At 33.9% G+C, this 26868-nt stretch overlaps 1 protein-coding gene and 1 long non-coding RNA gene across 2 annotated transcripts; one reads left to right on the forward strand and one right to left on the reverse strand.

The window, feature by feature from the left end:
* Positions 1-2197: 2197 nt before the first annotated feature.
* LOC120078457 (Pollen Ole e 1 allergen and extensin family protein) lies at positions 2198-3487 on the reverse strand. Its single transcript, XM_039032759.2, has 2 exons — positions 3210-3487; positions 2198-3126 (listed from the first exon to the last, which is right to left on the reverse strand). Exons 1-2 carry the CDS (start codon positions 3373-3375, stop codon positions 2405-2407), a joined length of 888 nt encoding a protein of 295 aa, XP_038888687.1. The 5' UTR covers positions 3376-3487; the 3' UTR covers positions 2198-2404.
* Positions 3488-25008: 21521 nt separating this feature from the next.
* LOC150038559 (uncharacterized) lies at positions 25009-26304 on the forward strand. Its single transcript, XR_016525384.1, has 2 exons — positions 25009-25588; positions 25789-26304. It is a non-coding gene; the product is annotated as an uncharacterized LOC150038559 (long non-coding RNA).
* Positions 26305-26868: the final 564 nt, after the last annotated feature.

Here is a 26868-nt window from a genome sequence, read left to right on the forward strand (position 1 = left end):
TTTGTTTTTTGTTTTTGGTTTTTAAAAATTAAATCTATTTCCTCCCCATTTTATAATGATTTGCATCTTTATTAAATATAATAGTTGAATTCTTAGCTAAATTCTATAAACAAAACTAACTTTTTAAAAGATATTTTTAAAAATTTTCAAAATTTGACTTAGTTTTTTAAATTATCGATAAAAGGTAGATAATAAAGGAAGATATTTGGAATTGGAAGTAATGTTTATAGACTTAATTTCAATAACAAAAAATCAACAATCAAATGATTATCAAACGGAGCATAAATGGTTATCAAATCATATCTTGACTATTACAATTTAAGAAAACTAAAAACGACATTATTGAACGGACCAAATGATAACCTAGACTTAATATATTTAATTATATTTTTTAATTCAAGTGAGATTCAAATCTCAAATCACATCAGTCAGATCTTATATCAATTGAGCTAGACCTTAATCAGCCTAAATTGTTTGTGTTCAAACAATGAAAGAATGGATACATTTATCAACTTGAAAATTTCATATGAAAAGATTGTATTGAATATATTTTTCTTTTTCCTAAAAAAATTGAATAGAATATGTTATGAGGAAATTACAATGGATAGCAAAATCAATTAGAGAAATTGCAACGAAAGCTAAAATTTTTTGGATTTTGCATATAATATAGCAGAATTTTTAAATTTTAATTCTCAATTTTTCTATATTTACACTTTACCCTTCCGTATTCCTTCTTTCTGTATGATTTGAAATTGTTTTCTAGTACAATCTAATAAGTTTTTTCTTTAAAAAAAAAATATTTAATAATAACTAACTGTTATAATTAAAATTTAAAATGTTATCATTTTATATTATATTTTATTTTTTATAGAGTAACCTTGAAAGAAAATACACAGGGTGGGCAATATATGAAACAATTTTAACATTTGACTTACGAATTAAAATTTCTTAACCTAGTTACCCCTTTCGAAGATACATTTCTCTTTTTTTAATTACAAATTTAGTTAATTTTATTTATATTTTGCACAAAGTTTCAATTTAATTTGGATGGTTTGAGAAATGTTAATTTAATTTAGTACCATTATTAAGATAATTTGTGTGAGGTAATGGGTTGATTTCTTTTCTATTTGGCCAGGTATGTTAATTTTGTTAGTACATATGTGAAACACTTCAAAAGACAAGGAAAAAAAAGAAAGAAAGTGAAAGTAAAACATAAATAAGAGATATATTAATAAAACATGTGTGTTTCATTTTATAAGCATGATATTCTAAGTGTAATAAAAGTATGTCATATATAAGATACGAGAAATACTTGAAGAAAGACATGAGTGTATCAACCGTATATCTAACAACAATTAATATTCTAAGTGTATCAATAACTTATATAACAATAATCATCATTCAACCAATAATTATTTTGAAGTAAAGTATGTGTGCTTCATTTTGTAAGCATGATATTTCAAGTGTATCAACAATATATTAGTTATAAGCCATGAGTGTATCAGAAACCAATCAGTAAATACTTGAAGTCAAACATGAATATATCAACAATATATCTAATAATGATCAACTGTCCATGTATATCAATAATATATCAACAATATATTAGATATCAAATAACTTTCAAATTTAAGTATATCAGCATTATATTGATACATTTCAAATAACTTTCAAGAATTATCAACAGTATATTAGCAATATATCACATATCAATTAACTTTTAAGTGTATCAATAGTATACCAACAATATATCAATACATATCAAACAACTTTCAAAAATCTCAGTAGTACACCATCAATATGTCACATATTAATCAACTTTCAATAATATCAATAGTATATCAATATTATATCAAATAGTATATATCAAACAACTTTTAAAAATGTCGATAGTATATCAATAATATATTACATATTAATCAATTTTTAATGATATCACGTGTATATCAATATGTATCAAATTTTCAAAGATACAATGTTAATAATATATCAATAATATATCACATATAATTAACATATAAAAAATATATTAGATATCAAACAACTTTCAAATCTCTCTCTCAAACGATTTTTTAAAGGACTTTTTTTTTTTTTTTTTTTGTCATATCTGCAAAGCTGAAAATGTGGAATTAAGGACCTAATATTTGTATTGTTTTAGGCTAATTGTGCAACTTGGCCTATGTTATAACCATGCTGATGAGGATAAAGTAACACCAATTTTATTTATAATCCAAATTTAAATAATATATTAGAAACAAAACCCAATATTGTGCTAAACTTATAAGATATACTACATACTAATCCATCATAACACATTACTACAAATTATACCCATTAGAAAATGAAAAGAAAAAGAAAAAAGAAAAAACAATCTTTAACCATAATTATAATGAATAATCATCCTTCATGGGCTCTGTTTGATCGGTGAAGTAGTTTCCTCTCTAGGCGGACCAGACGGAATCCCAGGGATCGGCGGCAGAAACGGTGGCACAAGCGACGGCGGCAACAACGTCGGTGGAGGCGGCGACGGAGAGATAAACGGCAGCGGTGGCAGAGGTAACCCCGACCCTGGCGTCGGCTGAAATGGGTTCGGAATCACCGGAGCCGGTGGCTGAAAGGGGTTCGGGATCAATGGCGCCGGCGGCTGAAAGGGGTTCGGAATCAGTGGCGCCGGCGGCTGAAATGGGTTTGGGATTAGTGGCGCCGGCTGCAGGGGATTGGGCGGCAAAAACGACGGCGGCTGAATGACCGGTGGAACAATCGGCGGGAACGGAAGCTGTGGGTTAATTAATTTGGATTTCAAAAGGTCAGACTTTTGATTACACAAAGCGGGCTGTTCCAATGGCTTGAAAGTGAAAAACCCAGCTGAGAAAATCCGAACCCCATTTTTATTTTTCTTCGAACTTTTCAACTTAAGAGAAGACGAAGTTGCAGAGGAAGCTACAGAGCAAAAGGGTTCACTACTTTTGATCAATCTAACACCACAACTTTCAATTTTCTTGACATGTTTAGCAACAGAGAATGGCAAAACAACTTTAAATTTTCCCTTTTTGTTAGTCGTCACTTGGTGTTTAAAACTAGTCTTAGAGGTCTTTTCATCTCTGCATTCCACTTCAACTCTAGCACCTGCAATCAAACAATAAAAATTAAAAGAAAGCCAAGATGAAATGAATGGTAAATCGAATGATAAACAACATTCATTGAAGAACCTGAGATGAAATGAGGAGATTTGGAGAGATGTTGTTGGAAGCAAGTGTCACAAAAGACAGTGCCAACAACAACAGCAGGTTGAAGTGGAAGAGGAGGCTCAGAGAAGGCATTGAAAGTGAGGTTAAGAAACAGAAGTAAGAGAAGCAAAAGGGAAGACATGTTCATAGTAATATAATAATGCTTTATGCTTTACAAGTACAAATAATAAGTTGAGGTCTGTTCTCCTTTTATACCAATATTTTTGTTGTGTATCCTTATCTAAACTCCTTGTGTCTCTGTGTTGTTTAGTCTATGGAAACTGTGAAAAATAAATAATATTAGAAACGGTAAGGAAAAAATAGGGAAAAGGATTGAATTGATTTATGAGTTTCATGCTTAAAAGTCAGTGAAGTAAGTGTGAAAGGAAGGAGAGGATCACATAATTGAGATTGGAAGCTTGTTCCTTCACGAGACAATTACGCCAACCACACAACTTTCTTCACTTCTCATCCTCAAAACTCTTTTTCTTTTTTCTTCCTGCATTTTTATTATTTTTTGTTTTTTTTTTTTTAATTAAAGGGGAGTTTTTAGTATTTATTTTGGAGTTTAAATTTGATCTGTTTTTTTTTTTCTAGTTTTTAATGAAAAGAGAAACATACTTATTTAATTTGTGTTCATCGGTGTGTAATATATTTATTTTATTTAATAAATTTGTTAGATCTAAAAACGTTTTCTTCCCTCGAAAAGTACATCTCAGGCTCAGCCTACTAAATGATGATGAACTTCTCTCTTTAAATTTCTTTTTTTATATGCTTTTTCTCTTCATTACTGAAAATGTTGTATTCGAGATGAGTGTAATTCAAGATGTACTCAAGTATTACTCTTTTTCTCTTTAATTTCTTATATTTACCTTCTTGACATTTTCGAGTATAATTGACCAAAAAGATGGGCATTCCATGATTATTTAGTGTAAATTTCAAAAAACAATTTCTTAAGTTAATTTTGATATGAGTGGACTAAATAACACACTTTAAGTTAAAAACTGCCACACAATGTAGAAAGTATGTTTCTCCAAGCTTCAAGTTTTTATACTATGGTGACTATCTTTAAAATTTATTCTCAAGGAAGTAAACTTAAACCTTTTTAAAAGCCTAAAAATTGAAATAAAGTAAGTTTTAAAGATGATATATATTATTTTATATTAATTGGATTTAAATTATTGTTGACTTATAAGATTATAAATAAGTTAATGGTTAACCAATGGCACTTATTTCACATGGTGCAAATAATTGTTTAGAAATGGATGGATGGTTTTCCTCCCATCCTTTTACAAATTATTTCAAGAACATATCAAGAAATTCAAAGAGTAATAATACTGGTTTCATTTTTAATATTCCCACCTTCTAGAAGATAAACTTGTTTGCTGTTTTTTTCTTTGTTTACAAAATTCATTAATCAACGATATTCTCATTTGGAAATCCTATCAAAATAAATATTATCTAACATACAACATAACAAAATCACACATAATGTTACAACAATTCTAATGACACAAAGATATAAATCTATTATAAAGAACAAGAAAGAAACACTTAAATTAATAACCTAATTCGATGCAAAGTCACCTACGTTTAGGAGTAGTGTATCCTAAGAAACATAATTTCACTAATAAGCAGTTCAACAATTATACTGTTATACTTACCTGTTAATAAAAATGCATCTACAAAGAACATGAACAACCTAATGTTAGTGACTGATAACTTAAGTAATTGAAGACCTCTTCATTTGAGAAATTTAGGTTCTTTAAATATGAGAATCTCTTCTCACGTATAAGTAACAAGTTTGACATACATTCAAGAGTGAACAACTCAAGCCAATAGAACTTTTTACACAATCGCTTGGAATGACATTGTCGCACCTCACACCGAAAATCACTAACACAAAATCGCACCATCTTAAAAAAAAAAAAAAGCAGAAACCCTAAAACCAAGAACACAAACTCTTATATATGCACAATAATAGGAAAGAATCGGACAATAATCAAAACCAGCCAGCACCCAAAGAAGGAAAAGATCTCTGAAGATAATCACGCAGATTTTTTTTTACAAAAAAAAAAAAAAAAATACTTTTCATTCACCGGATGAGACATTCTACAAAACATCACGGGAGAGAAGATAAAAAAACATGTTTAATGACATTCAAAATTATTACACGAGAAAATATAGCCAACACTAAAACCCTAACCCATGTAACATCAAGACCTCATTAAACAAAAAGAAAAAAAAAAATCTATTTATACAAATGCCATGATCATTTTTAACATTATAAAGTTCTACTACTTTACCACAATGATTCTTCCAATAATGCACAATTGCCTCTGAATGTTTGGATCTGCTTAACATCTAATAATTGTGTTGGTTGAATTATCATTCTAGTTTTTATTGTTTTACATTCTTTAGTTTTAATTTAATTCCTATAGTTTTAAAAAAATTTCATTATATAAGCCTTCATAATTTGGTTGAACCTAACAAATTAAATATACTTTTTCCTTTTTTTTTTTTCTAACACGAAAGGTTGTGTTTTGTTGTGATGAGGTAAATATGATGATTCATGACCAAAGTGTGTTTCTTTTTATTTATTTATTTATTTTTTTTTTTAAAGAAAAATAGACCTTTGTGTTTAAAGTATATGCGTGTGTTAATGAGTTGACTAACTATATTAAGTTCTGAGTTCTAAATTACCAAACACTTTTTATTAAAATTTAGAAATAAACATAAGTAAAATTCCATAAATTTACTAAACATATTTTTTAAATTTTAATTAGAGACCTATAGGACATACAATTACAAGTTAATAGATTCATTAGAACCTTTTCTAGAATTAATACATAAGTGTAAAAATGGTAAAAGTGAACAAGTAATTTTAAAGATTAGAACAAAAGTTCAATTAAACATATTTGTGTAATTATTTTCTCTTATTTCACTATAATTTGGTTTCATGATGACCCATTTCTATCATTAACAAAAAAAAAAAAAAATGTTTATGGATATTTATTATTTGAACTATATAACAAAATGAAAGCTATCTAAGTTCATTTTAGTGGTGCTTGTAACGCAACCTAAATTGAAACAAAGAATATTATAAAGCAAATCAAAATAAAAAAACAAGTATGTTAGTAATTTTAAGTTTAAATTACAAATTTAGTTCATAAACTTTCATCTGTATTAATACATTCTTGAATTTTAATTTTGTATCTAATTTTTATTTAATTTAGAAAGTATCAAATAAGTGTCATTCATTTTGTAATTTTCTAGCTAGTAGGCCTTTGATATATACTATAGTAAAAAAAAAAAAATAATATCTGATATTTTATTCACTTTGTCTATAAAATATGTGATATTTTAGTTGCATTAACCACAAACTAATAAACTAACATCCAAAATTATCATGGTAACTTAAATATGTATGTGGAGACATACAGGTGGATCATGTTTAAGTAATAATCTAAATGGTCTGCAGTATATGGATAAGGTTGGGTACCTTATCCTGGTGATGCTACGAGTATGACCCGCTTTGTAGGTGTTACAATTATTGTAAAGTGCTACAAATGATCTGATCTTGATCATCCATGTATTAGACATGCAAACGGGGATATTCTATACAAAGAAGTTTGTATAAAATCGGACAACGAAATGTTTAGTCTCATTATATAACACCATTCATAAAAGAGACTTACATTTCACCAAGATGACCATAGGTAACATAACCTGAATTCTAAGTGAGTTGTGAACTCTTGCCTATGAGGGCGGTCATTTGATTTGTATGGGTGAGAGTGGCCAAATCGTCGACTCAACAAGCCTACCATTTTGGGGATTCGTCTGATTGGGGAGCTGGGAATACAGCTACACAAGATGGAATTCACTCCTTCTTCGAAGCAGGGGTAAATAGATAAATTTCTCCCTTAAGGGCTGATTCCGGGTCTTGAACAATGTGGCACCACACCCTCTCCTGGCCTGAGAGTGGTTTAGTCAGTGGGACTATGATCTATTGTTCATTAGAGGGATCAATGGTACTTAAGAAGTTAGATGTAACTACAAGAGCAAAACGGTAATTTGGTCCAAGTGTACTTACGAGCAATTTGTGAAGGGTCATCATATTGTTGATTGGTTATATCCAATGGACACAGAAATATATCTGTAGTACGAAGAGTGCAACTGTTGATCTTTAGTGGAGTGTCTGACAGTTAACGGATGGTGGATAATGTAATTAAAGAGTTTAATTAATTATTCATGTACCGTTGGAGCTTCAAGCTATAGGTCCATAAGGTCCCCTTAGTAGCTCAAAAGGATCTAATTGCGAATCAGTTTTTAGGTTAATTTGAATTGTTCAAATTAATAATTGAATAATAACTTCCCTAAGTATATATGATATAATTAAATTGTTTTAATTATATATGACATAATTGTCATAATGTATTTGATACATTATAGTTTAATGGGAGGAAATAAATATTTGAATGAGATTCAAATATATTATCTATGAATATGATTCATAATTGTTAAATTTAATATAAATATGATTTATATTAAATGCCATAAAATAGAGAAAAGAAACTATAGTTCATATTGTATATGATACAATATTCAAACTATAGATTATATGTTATATTTGATATAACATAATTTAATATAAATATAATATGATAAGTTAGTTATCACATTTATTTATGTCATTTTATTATTTTGAATAATAACTTCCCTCTTTTCTCTCCAACCACCTTAGTGGGTGGTTATTATTTTTTTTTGTGGCAAGAGGAATAAAAAAAAAAAGTGGTTTTCTTCTTCTTCCTCGAACGGCTAACATTGAGATTGTTGAACGATTGAGTTTGCAGAAAAGTTCTGTGTATTCTTTCAATCTTCTTCCTCCACCCAAACTTTCCCTCCTAACCAAAATAGTCAGAGTCCACTACTCCTGAGTTCTCACCCTGAGAATAAGGCTCACTATGGTAGTGTCCCTTTTATTTGGTTCGAGAATATCTTGAAGAAAGTCTTCAAGAGTTGTTGTTTCTATTCGAGGCTCGTGACTGTTCGAGGGAGTTTTACGAGAAGAAAGGTTCTTCAAGGGTAATGTATCTTGAACCCTTTATTTCTTGTATCAAGCATACTGTAATTTATTTTGAATGCATATCTTGTATGTTTACTGTAAATTATGTTTGCAATCATTAATGAAATTTGGACGATCCGCTTCTGCTCAAGGATCTCTTCAATACGAGTTCCTTCCATTGGTATCAGAGCTAGGTTGTTGGTTTCTGATTCCAAATTTCATTCTTGTATTGAATTTGTTTATAGTACTTATAGGTTTTACAATCTGCATTGCATTTATATAATAAATGTTTGTGGATGGTTTGTTAATGGATGTTTTGGGATAGAAATCTTGTTTTTATGGTTTTCTGTTTAATTTACAAAGTTGTATTGTAAGGGCCCCTGCGTTTTTGGACAATAAATTGCATTCGAGTCTATATTTGTTCAAGTTTTTGAGTCGCTCGTGAGGCTTCAGAAGAAGGGTTGTAGTGTGTTTCGATGGAGAAGATGAACCTGAGGTTGCTGCATCGTATAGCTAGAGCTAAACGATCGTTTAGATTTTGTTATGAGATCGTGTAGAGTTTACTACACGATCGTGTAGCATTTGCTAAACGATCGCATAGCTAATGCTACGTGATCATGTAGAGTTTGCTACACGATCGTGTTGTGTTAGCTGCATGATCGTGTAGGTGCTCGATTGGTGGACAATCACGCGATATATGATACTCGACACATCCTTGCGTGCTAAACGATCGTGTAGACTATCATGCTCATCGCATAGTCATTAGCTACACGATCGTGCAGTATATGATACTCGACGCATGGATGTTTACTACACGATCGCGTAGACTTTCATGCTCATCCCATAGTCAAAAGCTACATGATCAAATATAAACGATCATCTATACTCGACGCCTCACTACTCAACGATCAGGCGTTTGCTACACCATCAGTTGCAAGGGTTCTTGGTGGAGCGATTCAAGGCAAGTGGTTCACGACCCAGTTCACTTGTTCCAAACCGGTGGACTCACTTTTGTAATAGTTAGCCGTTTAATTTCTCTTTTAAAGATGTTCTATCCCAGTCTATCAACTTTAGTTTAAATATAAATGTGATGTATGTTTATTTTATATGTCAAAATGTATGTCATATAGCTTTAAAACCCACCATAAGTTATGCATTTATTTTCATGCATCATTCTATATTATAAGTGTTATAATATACTAGTATGCATTATTTAAATTACATTAAGCATGCTCATACATCATATAATATAAGAATGATAGTATATGTATGTTCATTGATATTCCTAGTATAGTAGATGTTATCACATATACAATCATACTCAATTCGATGGAATTGTTTGATCTTAAAGGAGATCTTCTATAATTTCGCACGTGAGGGGTTATTTCTTGGTTTTGTAGTATATGTATGCATGCATTATAGCATATCTATGCATCATTTATATTCTAAATGTCATAATATAAGGTTGAATGGTTGTATGGAATGTATGCTATAGCATAGTTCATTACTTAGTTAGATAAATGTTATATGTTAGTAATGAATGAATATTGCATGAAGTATGATACTACCTTAGGTTAAATTATAAATGTTATAATTAACTTATGTATGTCAATCATGTAATGATTGGTTTTTTCATTTCTTATAAGTGTTATAATAAATGAAATTAGAATTAAAATCAATAATAAAGAGTTGCATGCAAACCTTAGGCTATAATCATTTTTTAAAATTGTTTCAAAATTTGATTGAGATAGACCTAAGATCATGTTTCTAATGAGATTAGAAATCTAATTTTAATCTTTTAAATTGGTTTAATAGGATTAAATTAATTCCTAATAAAAGATTAACTATATAACAAATGTATATAATATAAGGGACCTTTTGTTTAAGGCTGGTTCTGGCTAGGCTGAGATACTTAAGTCAATGGAAACGTCACACCCCTACCTAGGAACCTACCTGGAAAGGTGAATTAGATAGATTTGTTATATGCATGCAAATTTAATGAAAGTCTGTTAAAGAATTTAATAAGACTTGAATTAAAGTTGTTTAATCATCAAAGACAATAGTTGTTTTTTAGAAAATTAAACAAACACTTAAATAAAATCAGTAGTTGGATTTTCCTAAGTTAATTAACCCTAGGTAGAACACTCAATGGGAGGAAAATAGGGTATATGATAGTTTACTTTAACCTCTACACGTTTCTTCCTAAAAGTTCACATCGTGAGATCTACTCTCGGCCTCGAGGCACCATGGGTGTCCCCCTACGGGTGGCATTTAGGTAGGTCAATACCAAGGTGAATGGAGAGAGTGTTTATAGTAAGTGGGAGTGGGACATGTGACAACATATCCCTCGGTCTCTCTCATTAGGTTGGGTAAAGTTTCATACATTGCCTCGAGGCTTCGTGGGTGTCCCCCTAAAGGATGACAGTTTTGCATGACGCTTTATTTGATCTCCAGAAATGGATAGGTTTTCTTTAGTCTTTTGGTCCAATTGGCTTTTCCCTAAGGTTGGCTCATTAGGGCGAGACTCTAGAACCTAAAATGAAGGGTTACACTTACATAGAATTGTTAAGGATGTTAACAAATTCTGGACCGAACAATAGTGACAGTTACGAGGACAAGGAGTTATTTCTGTCTAATGGTTGAGAATATCTCATTTCAGTGAAGGGGTACTTTATCACCCTAAAACTTGATTGATTTTTTAAAAGTGGTTTAATGCAAGTAGACTAAATTAATTTTGTTCTTTTTCAGCAATTTAAATGGCTACCGCTACACTTAGTCTACTTGCCACCGACAAATTAACTGGCAAAAATTATACTAGTTGGAAAAACACGATCAACACGATTATGATCATCGATGACCTACATTTCATCCTAATAGAGGAGTGTCCTCCCATTCCACCTCCTACTGCTCCTCGAAATGTTTGGGAAGCATATAAGCGATGGACAAGGGTGAACGAGAAGGCCCAAACATATATCTTGGCAAGTCTTAACAAAATTTTGGCCAAGTAGCATGAGCCCATGCTCACCGCTCATGAGATCATGAAGTCCTTGAAGGGAATGTTCGGACAACTGTCTGCATAGCTCAGGCACGACACTCTCAAATACATCTTCAATGCCCGTATGCAAGGAGGGGCATCTGTTAGAGAACACGTTCTCAACATGATGGTCCACTTCAACGTGGCAGAGATGAACGGGTCAAGTATCGATGAGACCAGCCAAGTTAGCATCATTCTGGAATCTTTACCAGAAAGTTTCTTGCACTTCCATAGTAATGTTGTTTTGAACAGAATTAACTACAATCTAACTACCTTGCTTAATGAGCTACAAACCTTCCCATTCTTGTTGAAAAGCAAGGAGAAGAAGGGTGAAGCAAATGTTGTTTCATCTTCTAAAACGTTCCACAAAGGTTCGACCTCTGGAACTAAGTCTATATCTTCTTCCTCCGGCACCAAAAAGTGAAAGAAGAAGAAGGGTGGAAAGGGGAAGGTTGCTATTAACCCATGAGTTGCTACTCCAAGGGGTAGACAACCAGTGGGGGTTGACAAGGGAAAGTGTTTCCATTGCAAACATGATGGACACTAGAAAAGAAACTGCCCTAGATATTTAGCAGAAAAGAAGAACGCCAAAAAAGATAAATGTGATTTACTTGTCTTAGAAACTTTTTTAGTGGAGAATGATGATTCTGCTTGCATTATTGACTCTGGGGCCATTTGTTGGATTTTATGTTCTAAAACTCGTAGTTTGTAATATCATATTCTTGTTCAATAAAGTTGTTATTGAAAATCTTTAGTAAATTTAAATTCTATATTCATGAATCCAATAAAGTAAGGTTTCGAGGCTATTAAGTTTAAGTTTGAACTTTATGTAGTGATATAAATGTGGATCAAGTTCAAATATATATAGCCAAAATGGTCTATAGTATATGAATAAGGTTGGGCGCCTTATTCTGGGGACACTATGGATGCGGCCCATTTTGTAGTTAGTACAAACGATGTGATCCTAAACCATTCATGTGGAGACATGAAAATGGGGGCATCCTATGTAAAGAGTTTACATAAGACTGAACCATGAAATAGTCACTTTTTACGTTTAAAATATCGTTTAATGTATAAAACTGACTATTTTGTTAATTGGTAACCTAGGTAACTTAATCTTAATCCTGAGCTAATTATGAACTCCTGTTCACTCGGAAATTATCCTTAGATCTGTATAGGTGAAGGCAGCTCATTATCGCTGGCCCAATAAGCCTCCCATTTCAAGGGTAAGATCAGGTGGATAGCTGGAAACATATGGTGCAAGACAGAATTCAGTCCTATCCATTATAGGGATAGTAGATAGGTTGTTCCCTTTAGTACTGAATCTAGGTCTTGAACAAGGGGCCCCACCCTCTCATTGGCCCGAGAGGGGTTCGGTTTATAGGTTGGACCTTAAACCAATTGTTCATTAGAGGATCAATGGAACTTAAGGAATAAGATACAGTCTAGGGGGTAAAACGGTTTTTATGACCCAGCCAAGATTACGAACAACCTGTGAAGGATTAGCTTACTAATTATGGTTATATCATATGGACACAAATATATCTATAGTGAGGAGAGTGCAACTACGAGACTATCGTGGAATGACCCGTGAGTTAACAAATGTTGATTAGCTCTATCTAAAGAGTTTAGCCAGCTAATCTCGGGTCGTTGGAGCCCATGATCTATAAGTCCATTAGGTTCCCTTACTAGCTCATATGGAATAAACTTAGAATAGTATGATAGAATAATTCGAATTGTTCGAATTAGGTGAAGAGAGAGAAACCGATAAGTATATGTGATATAGTGGTCGATTTTTCAGTTTAAAGATACAGCTTTAATATTTAAATGTTATTTAAATATCAAGAATATGAATACGTTCATATTCGGAAGCTCGGAAATAATGGAAATGGTCAAAGACATAAAAAGTTAAAGAGTTGACTTTTGACTTTGAAAAGTCAAACCTTGACCGACCTTATATTCAAATGTGATTTGAATTTCGAGAAAATGAATGAGGATTCATGCTCGGGAGGTCAAAATTAGTCAACACGAAAAAAATCATAAAAAGTCAAAATGTAGACTTTTCGGTCAAAGTTTGACTTTGCCCAAATGACTATTTTGCCCTTTGACTTAGTGGGAAAATCCAAACTTTTGTTGGATAATTCTACTAACAAAATAGTGGACTAGGTGTTGGCTTATAGTGGAGACATTAAGCCCACTTAGATAGTGGATTCTAGGTGTTGGGTTTTTATGAAGTTATTTCATGCAATTTTGCATGGTCCTTTTCTATAAATATGGGCTTGTCATTTTGGATTAAAGATTATTTTTTTAGACATTTTACAAAATTAGTTTTTAAAAATTGGGTTGAAAAAGTCCAAATCCGACCCAATTTTCACTCTACTATTTCCATCTCGTTCTCTCTCTCGGGTTCTTCATACATCGGGTCCTACAACCCGGTTCTGAGTCCAGAGGATAGTAGGTCAGCTCTAGTGGTTTTCCAATTCGTGTTCGAGTGGAGATAGACGAGTTTCGGGAGCTTCAAAAGTAATGTTTCTAAAAAAACCCTAATTAACTAATTTAGGGTTGTATGTTTAATTTATGCAATTAGAGTAAAATTAATCCTCAATTCCGTTGCGCATGCTAGAATACCTTTGGAGTTATGGAATGGTTGTAAAGCTAGTTTATGTCATTTCAGAATCTAGGGTTGCCCAGCACATGTGCTTGAGGCTAATCCTAAGAAATTGGAACCACGTTCGAGGTTGTGCCTATTTGTAGGCTACCCCAAGGGAACGAGAGGTAGTTATTTCTTTGATCCTAAAGAAAACATAGTATTTGTATCGACAAATGCTACTTTTCTTGAGGAGGACAACATAAGGGAGCACAAACCCAAAAGTAAAATCGTGTTGAATGAGATTTCCAAAGAAACTACTGAATCTTCAACAAGAGTTGTTGAAGAGCCTAGTACTTCAACAAGAGTTGTTGAAGTAGGATCATCTAGTAGGTCAAATCCACCTCAAGTGTTGAGGGAACTTCGATGTATTGGGAGGGTTGTGATGTTGGGATTGGTATCCTAATTTTCCCGGTGGTCTCGTAGTTTGTAAACATTATGTACACACATTGTTATTAACAAAATAAATGTTATTTTATATGCATTTATTCAAATCCAATAAACTAAGATCCTTGATTATTTCATGTAACTTAAACATGTATGTGAGATATAGAAGTGGATCATGCCTTAAGTAATAATCTAAATGGTCTGTAGTAGATGGATAAAAGAGGGATACCTTATCCTGGTGACATTACGAATACGACCCGCTTTGTAGATGTTACAAGTGTTGTAAAGTGCTACAAATGGTCTGATCCTAACCATTCATGTAGAGACATGCGAGTAGGGGTATCCTATATAAAGAGTTTGTATAAGACCAGATCACGAGATGATTAGTCTCTTTATATAACACCATTCATAATTGAAACTTACATTTCATTAAAATGAACATAGTTGACATGACCTTAATCTTGGGTGAGTTGGAAACTCCTGCCTATGAAGGTGGTCATTTGATTAGTATGGGTGAGAGTTTCCAGATTGTTAACTCAACAAGCTTACTTTTTTGGAGATTCATCTGGTTGGGGAGCTAGGAACTTAGCTACACAAGAAGAAATTCACTCCTTTCCCGAAGCAGGAGTAAGTAGATAAATTGCTCCCTTAAGGGCTGATTCTAGGTCTCGAACATAGTGGTTACACCCTATCTTTGGAAGAGAGAACTCAGTCATAGTAGAACTGTGACTTATTGTTCATTAGAGGAATCAATGGTACTTAAGGAGTTAGATGTAACTACAGGGGCAAAATGGTAATTTGGCCCAGCTGTACTTACGAGCGATTTGTGAAGGATCATCGCACTGTTGATTGATTATATGGACACAGAAATATATCTGTAGTGTAAAGAGTGCAACTGCCGGTCTTTATTAGAGTGACCAACAGTTAACGGATGGTGGATCTCGTGACTAAAGAGTTTAGTCAGTTATTCACGTACTGTTGGAGCTTCAAACTACAGGTCCATAAGGTCCCTTTGATAGCTCAATGGGTTCAAGTTGAGAATCAGATTTTGGGTTAGTTTGAAATGTTCAAATTAACGAGAGGAAATTCAATTATATGTGATATAATTGATATGATGTATTAGATACATTAATTGGAGGAATTAATATAAATATGATTTATATTAAATACCATAAAATAGAAAAATAACTATGGTTTATATGTTTCATATGATGAAATATTAAAACTATAGGTTATAAATATAATATGATAAGTTGGTTATTATATTTATTTATAACATATTAATTTTATGATAATTAATTCTTTTTCTCTTATAACCGATTTGAGTGGGAGATTATTGTAAGTTTTATGGTAACTATGAGATAAAAAAACAAAATTGTTTTCCAAAATTAGTAGTTAATTCATTCGAAAAATCTCACGGAAAAGACTATCAAGTAAAAATGTTTTTACTAAGCGATAGGTTGAGAGTAATAACTTGTAGAAATACAAGTTATTTATACTGCCTTATCTAAATATTGCGACCAAAAGAGAATATATATGCACCAATTGTATGAAAATTAGCTTAGAAATACAATAATTCTGAATTATCACAATTACACCTACTAACATCATTAAGATGGAAGAAGGGGAGATTTCTACTCTGTTTTGCAAGAAACCAAGTCACCGCTTGCGATTAAGGCTCAAGACAAACTGACCAACGCATCTCTGACACATTGCGCCTGTTAATCAACAATGAAAAGACAATTAACACAATGACGGCACAAAGCGACAGTCGATCCAGAGCTGACTTTCAACCGCTTGCAGTAATAAAAACAACACCGCATGCGAACACTCGATCAAAAGATACAGCTGAGTAATGCAACTGCGGAGGATTGTGCCACGTGTATGTCTAACGGTTATGCAGATTTGATGGTCTGATTGCATAACAGAAGGAATAATATCCCTCCATCTTCAAAATTTTCATAACAATAAGTGGGGACCACAAGGCCGGAGTCAAAGATCTTCACTTATAAATACCCCATAGAATTCAAAGAAAAAAAAAAAAAGGATACTTGATACGGGGCTAATTGCTGCTATTATATTGAGAAAAAGGTTAAGCTGAGTGTTAAACTGAAGAAATCCGGGAAGAAAAAGAGACAAGTCCGAAAGGTGAGTCGCAGTGTTAATCTTCCAGATCCCCGCCACGAAGCTCTATACTCAGATCCCTGCTACCGGTTGAGCAAGCCTGAGAGGGAAGTTCATCCTTCCACATGATCCATCCATTCCGGTAAGCAAATCTCCATCCAAATTGGTGTCGAGACGTTGGCGCTTGTTTGTATTTGTTTCTATCTCTTTTCATCATTGTATCTCATTTTCTTTATCTCTTCATTCACACACCATGTATCAGATGTTAAATAGATATGTTGAATGTCTCGATCATTTTCATTACCACTTCTCTGTCTATTTCTGTTCCTCCGTTTATCATTTTCTTCATGAAGTGTTCTTACTCCCCGAGTAGTCAATATGAATTAAACAAGTACTTAATCTGTGTTAAAGAGATAATTGTGTTTAGCTAAGGCATGCTAGACGGCATCTTCACCTGTGAGAGTAGAAGTGAAGATGTCATTCTGATCTATCGAGAGAAGGTCAAAAGAATGCGTTAACTAGAGCAAGTAGTACTTCCAGGAATGGAAGCAACCTTGCATTCATTACGTTCATCTCTATTTCACCACAAACATGTGGGAATGCGGCTGATCACTGACAGGTGTACGCTAAGGGAAAATCAGGATCGTACTTATGACTTTAACGCAATTAAGGAACTTGCGATGTTTATATTAGTTATCTTTCTCTTTCTGCTTCGTACATAAGACTTGTCATCGCATTACATGATCCGTGTATAATCTTCACAGCCAGCCTTACCCTCAGTATTTTGTATCATGCCGCCTGTATCTTGTATCATCTTAGCTTAGGTTTACTGCATTTTATTTTATTATCGCATTTTTACTGCTTTCCTTTACTTTATCACAACTTTATATTCTTGTACACAAATACTTTTATTAAATTGAAAAACCTGATCGCATGTATCATAAACATAACGCAATAACCTCAAACAGTCCCTGTGTTCGACCTTGGATCACACCGAGAAACTTGTGGTGGAATTATACTTGGTACCAACGTAAGGAAACTTGTGACAACGCACAACATACTACAAGAGCATCCATTAATAACGCATATCTAGAAGTAGTATTGCATGAATTGAGTCCATTAACGCATGCATCATTAATAAGGAAGTAATTTCACCGTTACAGAGAGCATACACGATCGAGCTATGAGTTGACTTTACGATAGTTACTCGCTTGATCGTTGCTACACGATCGAGTAGCAAAGTCTATACAATAGCCTTCATCTTCTAAATGATCGAGTACATCGTCTATACGATAGACATTTACCGAGTGATCGTGTAGCTAGTGACTATGCGATGAAGCATGCTGGACTACACGATCGTACACCATGCAACGAGTATCCCATACTCAACGATCGTTTACCCCCATCGTTTACATGATTTAGTAGCCAACGCAAACCGATTGAGTAAACACTTTACTCGTTCGTTTAGCATCATCCAGACGATCATTTAGTAGATGCTATATTATCGAGTTAGAACTTTTCTACCCGATCGTTTAGCCAAATCTAAACGATCGTTTAGCCTAGCTACACGATCTGACCAACTCTTGGTCTTCTTCTTCCTCGAAGTAATGCATCTCCATGCCTTGAAGCTTCATCACGAGCAACTCGAACAGACTCAAACTCTTTGAATTACAGACTCAATAGCAAGTTAATATGTCCAAAAACACAAGGGCCCTTACAATTAACTTTGAAATGTAAAAGAAATCATTAACCGGAGGCAATCATCCCAGAAACTCCATTAATCCACATCCACAGATACATTTTGAAGGAATTTTTATTCCAGAGTACCCACGAGTGGAAGCGGATCTTTCCAATTCATTGTGACAGAATTACCACATGTACATTTAAACATACTAAAATGCATTCATAATGCTAAAGAGATTGAGAGATCATACCGGTTAAAGACTTCTTCTTCACAGCAAATCTAAAACCCAATCATCTACCTCAAACAGTCACCACACGAACAGAAGGAAACGAAGATGACACCACCACTTAGAGCTCTTAGTATTCTTGGAGTGAGAATCCAAAGTGTGGGCTTTATTCGGATTTGGTAGAGGGGAGGAGGAAGAAGGATCGTATACAACGATCAAGCAAGTGGGAGATGATCTCGTCTATCGTATAGACAAGATGCTTGATCGTTTAGGTGAAGTATACGATCGTGTAGGAAAAAGGTAAGCAATCGTCTAAACGATTGTGTAGAAAAAAACTAAGCGATCATCTATACGATCTCATCATATTCATAACATATAAATTAATATCATATATTAATTATAGTATTTTTCTCCACTAGATATAAATCATATTTATATCCAATTTCCTCCAAATTAATGTATCTCATACATAAAGTTAATTAATATATATAATTAACTAGTTCAATTATATCATATATAATCGAACTCCCTCTTGTCAATTTGAACATTTCAAACTAACCCAAAAACTGACTTTCAACTTGTATCCAAGCTACCAAGAGGACCTTATGAACCTATGGCTCGAAGCTCCAACGGTACGTGAATAGCTGACTAAACTCTTTAGTCACGATATCCACTATCCGTTAACTGCTAGGCATTCCACTAAAAATCGATAGTTGAACTCTTCTTGCCATAGATATATTTCTATGTCCATTAGATATAACTAATCATCAATACGATGACCCTTCACAGATGCTCGTAATTACAATAGGCCAATTTACCATTTTGCCCCTGTAATTACATCTTCCTCCTTAAGTACCACTGATTCTCTAATGAACAATACAACATAGTCCTACTATGTGTGAACACCTCTCGGGCCATGAGAAGGTGTGTGGCACCACATCGTTCAAGCCTCAAGATCAACCCTTAAGAGAGCAATCTATCTACTTGCCGCTGTTTTGGGGAAGGAGTGAACTCCATCTTGTAAAGTTGAGTTCCCAACTCCTAAATCAAACGAGTCCCCAAAGTGGTAGGTTTGAGTCGGCACTCTGGCCACTCGCACCCATGCAAATCAAAGGACCGCGTTCAATGGCAGGAGTTCCCAACTCACTCAGGATTGTGTTCATGCTACAGACTATTTTAGTTGTCACTTAAAACATGATCCACTTATATATCACTACATACATGCTTAAGTTACATAAAGACAATCAAGAATATTAAGTTTATTGGTTTGTGGTAAAATAAAAATATCTAAATGTGTAAAGTCAAGAAGTGAAGTAAATATCATATATATTATACATCACAAATGTTCTTACAAAGTTGTTTACAAACTACAGAACACGAGACTTTAGGGCACAAACCCCAACACATTTAACATTTAAACATAATGTAGACATGCTTAAAACCCACCAAGAATGTAAATGCAATTCATTACAGCAATGGATTTGGAATATCAAAATAACCTAGCTCTGATACCAATTGTAAGAACTCTTATTCAAGAGAACCAATAAGCGGAAGTAAGTCTTTCTAAGCCCATTGTGAAAGAATAAACGCATTCACAAACATACAAGAACAGTTATGCATCTTAAAGAAAATTACAGCATGCTTTCTTAATCAAATACAAAAGGAATTGAGAGATGTACCTTTAAAGAACTCTTCTACTGGAAATCTCTCGCTCTCGTGAACAATCGTCTAGCAACCCCTTACTTCGTCACAATCACGAACAGTCTGATCCTCGAACAGCAACCCTTGACACTACCACTCGGCAACCTTGGTATTCTCGGAGTGAGAATCCAGAAGGTGTGGGCTCTGAGTGAATTTAGTAGAGGGAATGAGGAAGTATACGACCGAACTACAAGATCAAGTGAGTGGGGAAAGGTTTTGTCTATCATATAGACAGTGGGTACTTGATCGTTTAGTAATCTCTCGCTCTCGTGAGAATCATCTAGCCAATCGTCTAGTAATCTCTCGCTCGATCGTTTAGTCTCTTGCTCGATCGTTCAGTCTCTCGTGAGGGCTATCATTCATTCGAAAAATCTCACAGAAAAGACTATCAAGTAAAAAGTGTTTTTACTAAGCGATAGCATTGAGAGCATACACGATTGAGCTACGAGTTGACTATACGATAGTTACTCGCTTGATCGTTGCTACATGATCGAGTAGCAAAGTCTATACAATAGGCTTCATCTTCTGAATAATCGATAGACAGTCTTTATCTCCAACTTATACTATCATCTACCTCCTTCTTTCCTCAATCCAAGATCATACAGAGCCCACAACACTTAGATTCTCACACCGAGAATACCAAGGTAACACTTGTGGTGGTGTTCTAAATCCGTTCGTGGATCGAGTTGGACTCGGTTGAGTTAGAGGTTCATTCAAACGTTCGTTGAGATCGTGTTTTGATCGTTGTGTTCGAGTTCATGTTGATTGAACGAGTTGCTAAACGATCGAGGGATACTTGAAGAAGAGTTCTTTAAAGGTATGCATACTCTATCCCTGGTCAGTTTGTTTAAGTAGCATGCTTGTAATGTTATAATTATGCATAATCTGTTAGTTTCCATTTAAGACTGTAATTGTTGTGTTCATTCTCAATGGAATTTGGAACGATCCACTTCTGCTGCTCAAAGGATCTCTTTTTAGAATTCCTTCATGCAAACCCACCTATTCGCTATATGGGTTTAACTAAAATCCTAGCTATGGTAGTTGATGGCGAGGTTGAGGATCCATTGTCTTATAAGAAGGCAATGGAGGATGTTGACAGAGATGAATGGATCAAAGCCATGGATCTCGAAATGGAGTCTATGTACTTCAATTCAGTAAGGGATCTTGTAGAACAACCTAATGGGGTTAAACCTATAGGTTGTAAATGGGTCTACAAGAGGAAACGAGGTGTTGATGGGAAGGTGCAAACCTTCAAGGCTAGACTGGTCGCAAAGGGTTATACCTAGGTAGAGGGAATCGACTATGAAGAGACTTACTCGCCTGTTGCCATGCTGAAGTCTATATGGATCCTCCTATCCATTGCCTCATATTATGACTATGAAATATGGCAAATGGATATCAAGACTGCTTTTCTAAATGGCAATCTTGAGAAGACCATTTATATGGTGCAGTCCGAGGGATTCATAATCCAAGGTCAAAAGAAAAATGTTTGCAAGCTTAATCGGTTCATTTGTGGACTGAAACAAGCATCTCGATCTTGGAACATAAGATTTGATACTGCGATTAAATCTTATGGCTTTGATCAAAACGTTGATGAGTCTTGTGTTTACAAGAAGATCATCAATAATTCAGTAGTTTTTCTAGTGTTGTATGTTGATGATATCCTACTCATTGGGAATAATGTAGGTTTACTGACTACAATTAAGAACTGGCTAGCGACCTAATTCTAAATGAAAGATTTGGGAGAGACTCAATTTTTTCTGAGTATTCAGATCTTTCGAGATCGAAAGAATAAAATGCTAGCACTGTCTCAGGCGTCGTATATTAACAAGATGCTTGTCAAATATTCAATGCAGAACTCTAAAAGGGGTTTATTTCCTTTCAGGTACGGAGTTACTTTGTCTAAGGAACAGTGTCCTAAGATACCTTGAGAGGTTGAGGATATGAGACAGATCCTCTATGCATCTTTCGTGGCAGTTTGATGTATGCGATGTTATGTACTATACCTGATATCTGCTATGCAGTGGGGATAGTCAGTAGATATCAATCTAATCTAGGATTAGATCACTGGATAGCCATTAAGAAATCCTCAAGAATCTATGGAGAACGAAGGACTACATGCTTGTGTATGGTTCTAAGGATTTGATCCTTACGGGATATACGGACTTTGATTTTCAGACCAATGAGGATCTAAGAAATCCACATCAGGATCAGTGTTCACTATTAACAGAGGGGCAGTAGTATGGCGAAGCATCAAGCAGAGGTGCATCGTGGACTCCACCATGGAGGTTGAGTATGTTGCGGCTTGTGAAGCTTCTAAGGAAGTCGTTTGGTTCTTAACTGATCTAGAAGTTGTTTCAAACATGTCAAAGCCCATCACACTTTATTGTGATAATAGTGGTGTTGTGTCTAATTCCCGAGAGCCCAGGAGTCATAAGTGTAGAAAGCACATAGAGCGGAAGTATCATCTCATCCAAGAGATTGTGTTTCGAGGGGATGTAATTGTCACGAAGATAGCTTCAGAGCACAATGTTGTTGATCAGTTTACAAAGGCTCTCACGACTACAGTTTGAGGGTCACCTGCAGAGTATGGGTCTATAGAACAAACTACGGCTGAACTAGGACAAATGGGAGATATTGTACAGGACGTTTTATGCCCTAGTTTATTGTTTTATGTACTTTGTATTTTATTATATTGCGCACCCAACTAGCTTTAAGACAAGGGGGAGATTGTTGGGGTTGATGCCCTAAATCTCGTAGGATCTTATAGTTTGTAAACTTTGTAAGAACAAAATCTTATGTGATTAATAATATATGATATTTTATACACTTTGTCTATAAAATATGTGATATTTTAGTTGCATTAACCATAAACCAATAAACTAACATCCAAGGTTATCATTGTAACTTAAACATGTATGTGGAGACATACAGATGGATCATGTTTAAATGATAACCTAAATGGTCTGTAGTATATGGATAAGGTGGGGTACCTTATTCTGGTGACATTACGAGTATGGCCCGCTTTGTAGGCGTTACGATTGTTGTAAAGTGCTACAAATGATCTAATCGTGATCATTCATGTATTAGACATGCGAGTGAGGATATTCTATACAAAGAAGTTTGTATAAGACCGAACCACAAAATGTTTAGTCTCATTATATAACACCGTTCATAATAGAGACTTACATTTCACCAGGATGACTATAGGTAACATGACCTAAATCCTAAGTGAGTTGTGAACTCCTGCCTATGAGGGCGGTCTTTTAATTTGTATGGGTGAGAGTGGCCAGATCGCCGACTCAACAAGCTTACCATTTTAGAGATTCGTCTTATTGGGGAGCTGGGAACACAGCTACACAATATGGAATTCACTCCTTCTCGGAAGCAGGGGTAGGTAGATAAATTGCTCCCTTAAGGGCTGATTCCGGGTTTTGAACAATATAATGTCACACCCCCTCCTGGCCCTAGAGGGGTTTTGGTCAGTGGGACTATGATCTATTGTTCATTAAAGAGATCAATGGTACATAAGAAGTTAGATGTAACTACAGGGGCAAAAGGGTAATTTGGCCCATGTGTACATACAAGCCATTTGTGAAAGGTCATCGTACTGTTGATTGGTTATATCTAATGGACACAGAAATATATCTGTAGTTCAAAGAGTGCAGTTGTCGGTCTTTAGTGGAGTTCCCGACAGTTCACAGATGGTGGATAATGTAATTAAAGAGTTTAATTAATTATTCATGTACCGTTGAAGCTTCAAGCTACAGGTCCATAAGGTCTCTTTAGTTGCTCAAAAGGATTTAGTTGAGAATCCGTTTTTGGGTTAATTTGAATTGTTCAAGTTAATTAGAGGGATTTAGTTATAATATAATTAAATTGTTTCAATTATATATGATATAATTGTCATAATGTATTTGATACATTATAGTTTAATGGGAGAAAATAAATATTTGAATGAGATTCAAATATATCTATGAATATGATTCATAAATTGAAACTATAGGTTACATGTTATATTTGATATAATATATTGTTTAATATAAATATAATATGATAAGTTAGTTATCATATTTATTAATGTCATTTTATTATTTTGAATAATAACTTCCCTCTTTTCTCTCCAACCACCTTAGTGGGTGGTTATTGTCTTTTGTGGCAAGAGGAATAAAAGAAAAGTGGTTTTCTTCTTCTTCCTCGAACGGCTAACATTGAGATTGTTGAACGATTGAGTTTGCAGAAAAGTTCTTTGTATTCTTTCAATCTTCTTCATCCACCCAAACTTTCCCTCCTAACCAAAGTAGTCAGAGTCCAACACTTCTGGGTTCTCACCCCGAGAATACCAAAGGGTCACTGTAGTAGTGTCCTCTTTGTTTGGTTCGAGAATATCTTGAAGAAGGTCTTCAAGAGTTGTTGTTTCTGTTCGAGGCTCGTGACTATTCGAGGGAGTTTTACGAGAAGAAAGGTTCTTCAATGGTAATGTATCTTGAACCCTTTATTTTTTGTATCAAGCATGCTGTAATTTATTTTGAATGCATATCTTGTATGTTTACTGTAAATTATGTTTTCAATAATTAATGATATTTGGACGATCCACTTTCGCTCAAGTATCTCTTCAATAGAGTTCCTTCATCATGACCAGCCAAAAAGGTTATACTATGCTCTTTTTTCGAAGAGGGCTAATGTAATTATGGTGGTAGATTTAGATTCTCTTGAGTTGATGAGTTCTTTGATTGGTGTCTTCTGCATTAAAAGAGGATTGGAATTATTCTGATGTTGGCATTGATTAATTTTTATGAAATTTTTTTTTTTAAGAAAAAAAATAAAAAAAAGTAAGACAAATGTAAAACAAATAAAAACCATAATGGTAGAAGAGAAGAATGGAGAGGATTCCAAAGTAGAGAAGCATTTACATTACAAGTTCACATAAATGAGTGAGTGAGTGAGAGAGAAAAAAGGGAAAGGGAATATTTTAGCATATCATTTAAAGGCATATTAAAAACAAAGAAAATAAAAAGAGGTATAAGAAAACAACGAAATCATATTCATCAGTGTTCACGGGTTCCAATAACAATACAAAAACACAAAATATGGTTGTTACTGTCTCATATCATCACGGGTCTCCTCACATCTATCTATGTGATTAATACAAACCCTTTTGTTTTTCTGTGTCGTTTTGTTGAACTCTATTTCGTTTCATTTAATGACACTTTGTCCATTCTGTGGTTTGTTTTTGGATTTTCATTGGAAATTAGAATGACAGATGGCTTTTGCTTACTTCTACCAAAACCCACCATATCACTTCACACCCTTTGATTCTATCTCTTATGGTTTTTTCTAATTTTTGTTGTGTAAGATAGATTTGTATTCACATTTTCAAGTTTCTTTTACCTTTTTTATTTTGTCATAACTTGTCAATGTGTTTCTGGTTATGCTTCTTTTTTCTTCTAAAGATCTCTTGTCAATATGCCTTGAACTCTCCAAAATTTTGAGGTGAATAGCTCAAAGGTTAAAATATATTTTTAATTCTGATTTATTATGCTTCTCATACTTTTAAGAAGTTCATTTTAGTTACTATACTTTTAATTTTTTACACATTTTAATTCTTCATATAGTACCTAAAATGTCACATATTGCCTGGCTTAATTCGAGTTAGTTCTAATGTTTAGTGTACATATTCTATGATTTTGTAGATTTCAAGCATCAAGAGGTAGAATCGAGCGTCAAGACGAAAATCGAGCTTAAAGAGACTGTCTGTAACCCTAATTCAGCAACTAGATCAAAAAAGAGGAAAATGTCCAAAATGCCCTTGAAACAAGCGTTGAAATGTCAAGGCCCGATGCTACACGACGTTAGAAGCCAAAACACTGCCTAGCATTGCAACGTTGTCGAGATGAAACATTAGCCACCATTTGTTCAATACTGTAGAGCGTTAGAGATTTTAAACCAAGAGCATTACGACGCTATTGACCTAGTAAATAACTGTTCTTTCCTCATTTAGATCATCCAAGTTCCTGTTTTCTTAAACTCTCTCGATTTTTTTCCTTTTCCTCTTCATTTCCTCTTTTTTTTTTTTTTGGGCATTTGAATTGTATTATCTACCTTGGACATTCATTAAGCGGCTTAGGTACGTTTTGCTAACTTAGGGGTATGAAAAACATAACTCATTTGTTCATTCGTGAGCATTTGCAATAACTTTTAATTTCTTATTGAATAGTTCTTGTCTTATTTTAATTTCTATGCTCTATGGTATGTTAGGTTTGATCATCCTTATATAATCGCTTTATTAGACTAAAGATTAACCCATAATCGGTGACAGTTAACTATAGATTTAATTGCCAAGTAGCATGAATCAAAGCATGCTTATCTTAGATGATTAGAATCTAATTCACATTGCATGAATGATTGGATTAAAAACGAAATCGTCTGGTAAACTTAGGCTATCCAAGTGGCTAATCATTCTAAGGTACCTCTTGTTTTGTTGTGGATGTGAGATTTTCGTGTAACACTATCTTGTCCAATCAATCGAGTATCTAATTTAATTAAATTCTTAACTAATGATTCGAGCGCTTGTGATGATGGCTTCAGACAACTAGGCTAAGCACTTGTCTTTCATCGAATGTAACCGACAATTTGTATCAGATTTTAAGTTAAAGTTGAGCATTTTTAAATACAGAAACTGAAGTAAAAAGTACAGAAATGAAAATAATATTTAAATCACAATTAAAATGCTTTGGAATCAATGTTGAGTTAATCTGATTGAACTTTAAACT

This window comes from Benincasa hispida, chromosome 1 (genome assembly GCF_027475165.1).
Source record: "Benincasa hispida cultivar pf3 chromosome 1, pf3_genome.v1.1, whole genome shotgun sequence".
NCBI classification, from domain to species: domain Eukaryota; kingdom Viridiplantae; phylum Streptophyta; class Magnoliopsida; order Cucurbitales; family Cucurbitaceae; genus Benincasa; species Benincasa hispida.

Bases quoted from the DNA above. Each gene is read 5' to 3' on its own strand.
- LOC120078457 (XM_039032759.2), bottom strand. From the start codon at position 3,375: ATGAACATGTCTTCCCTTTTGCTTCTCTTACTTCTGTTTCTTAACCTC. The intron at 3,127-3,209 runs GTTCTTCAATGA...GTTTGATTGCAG, and splicing joins ATCTCCTCATTTCATCTCAG to GTGCTAGAGTTGAAGTGGAA.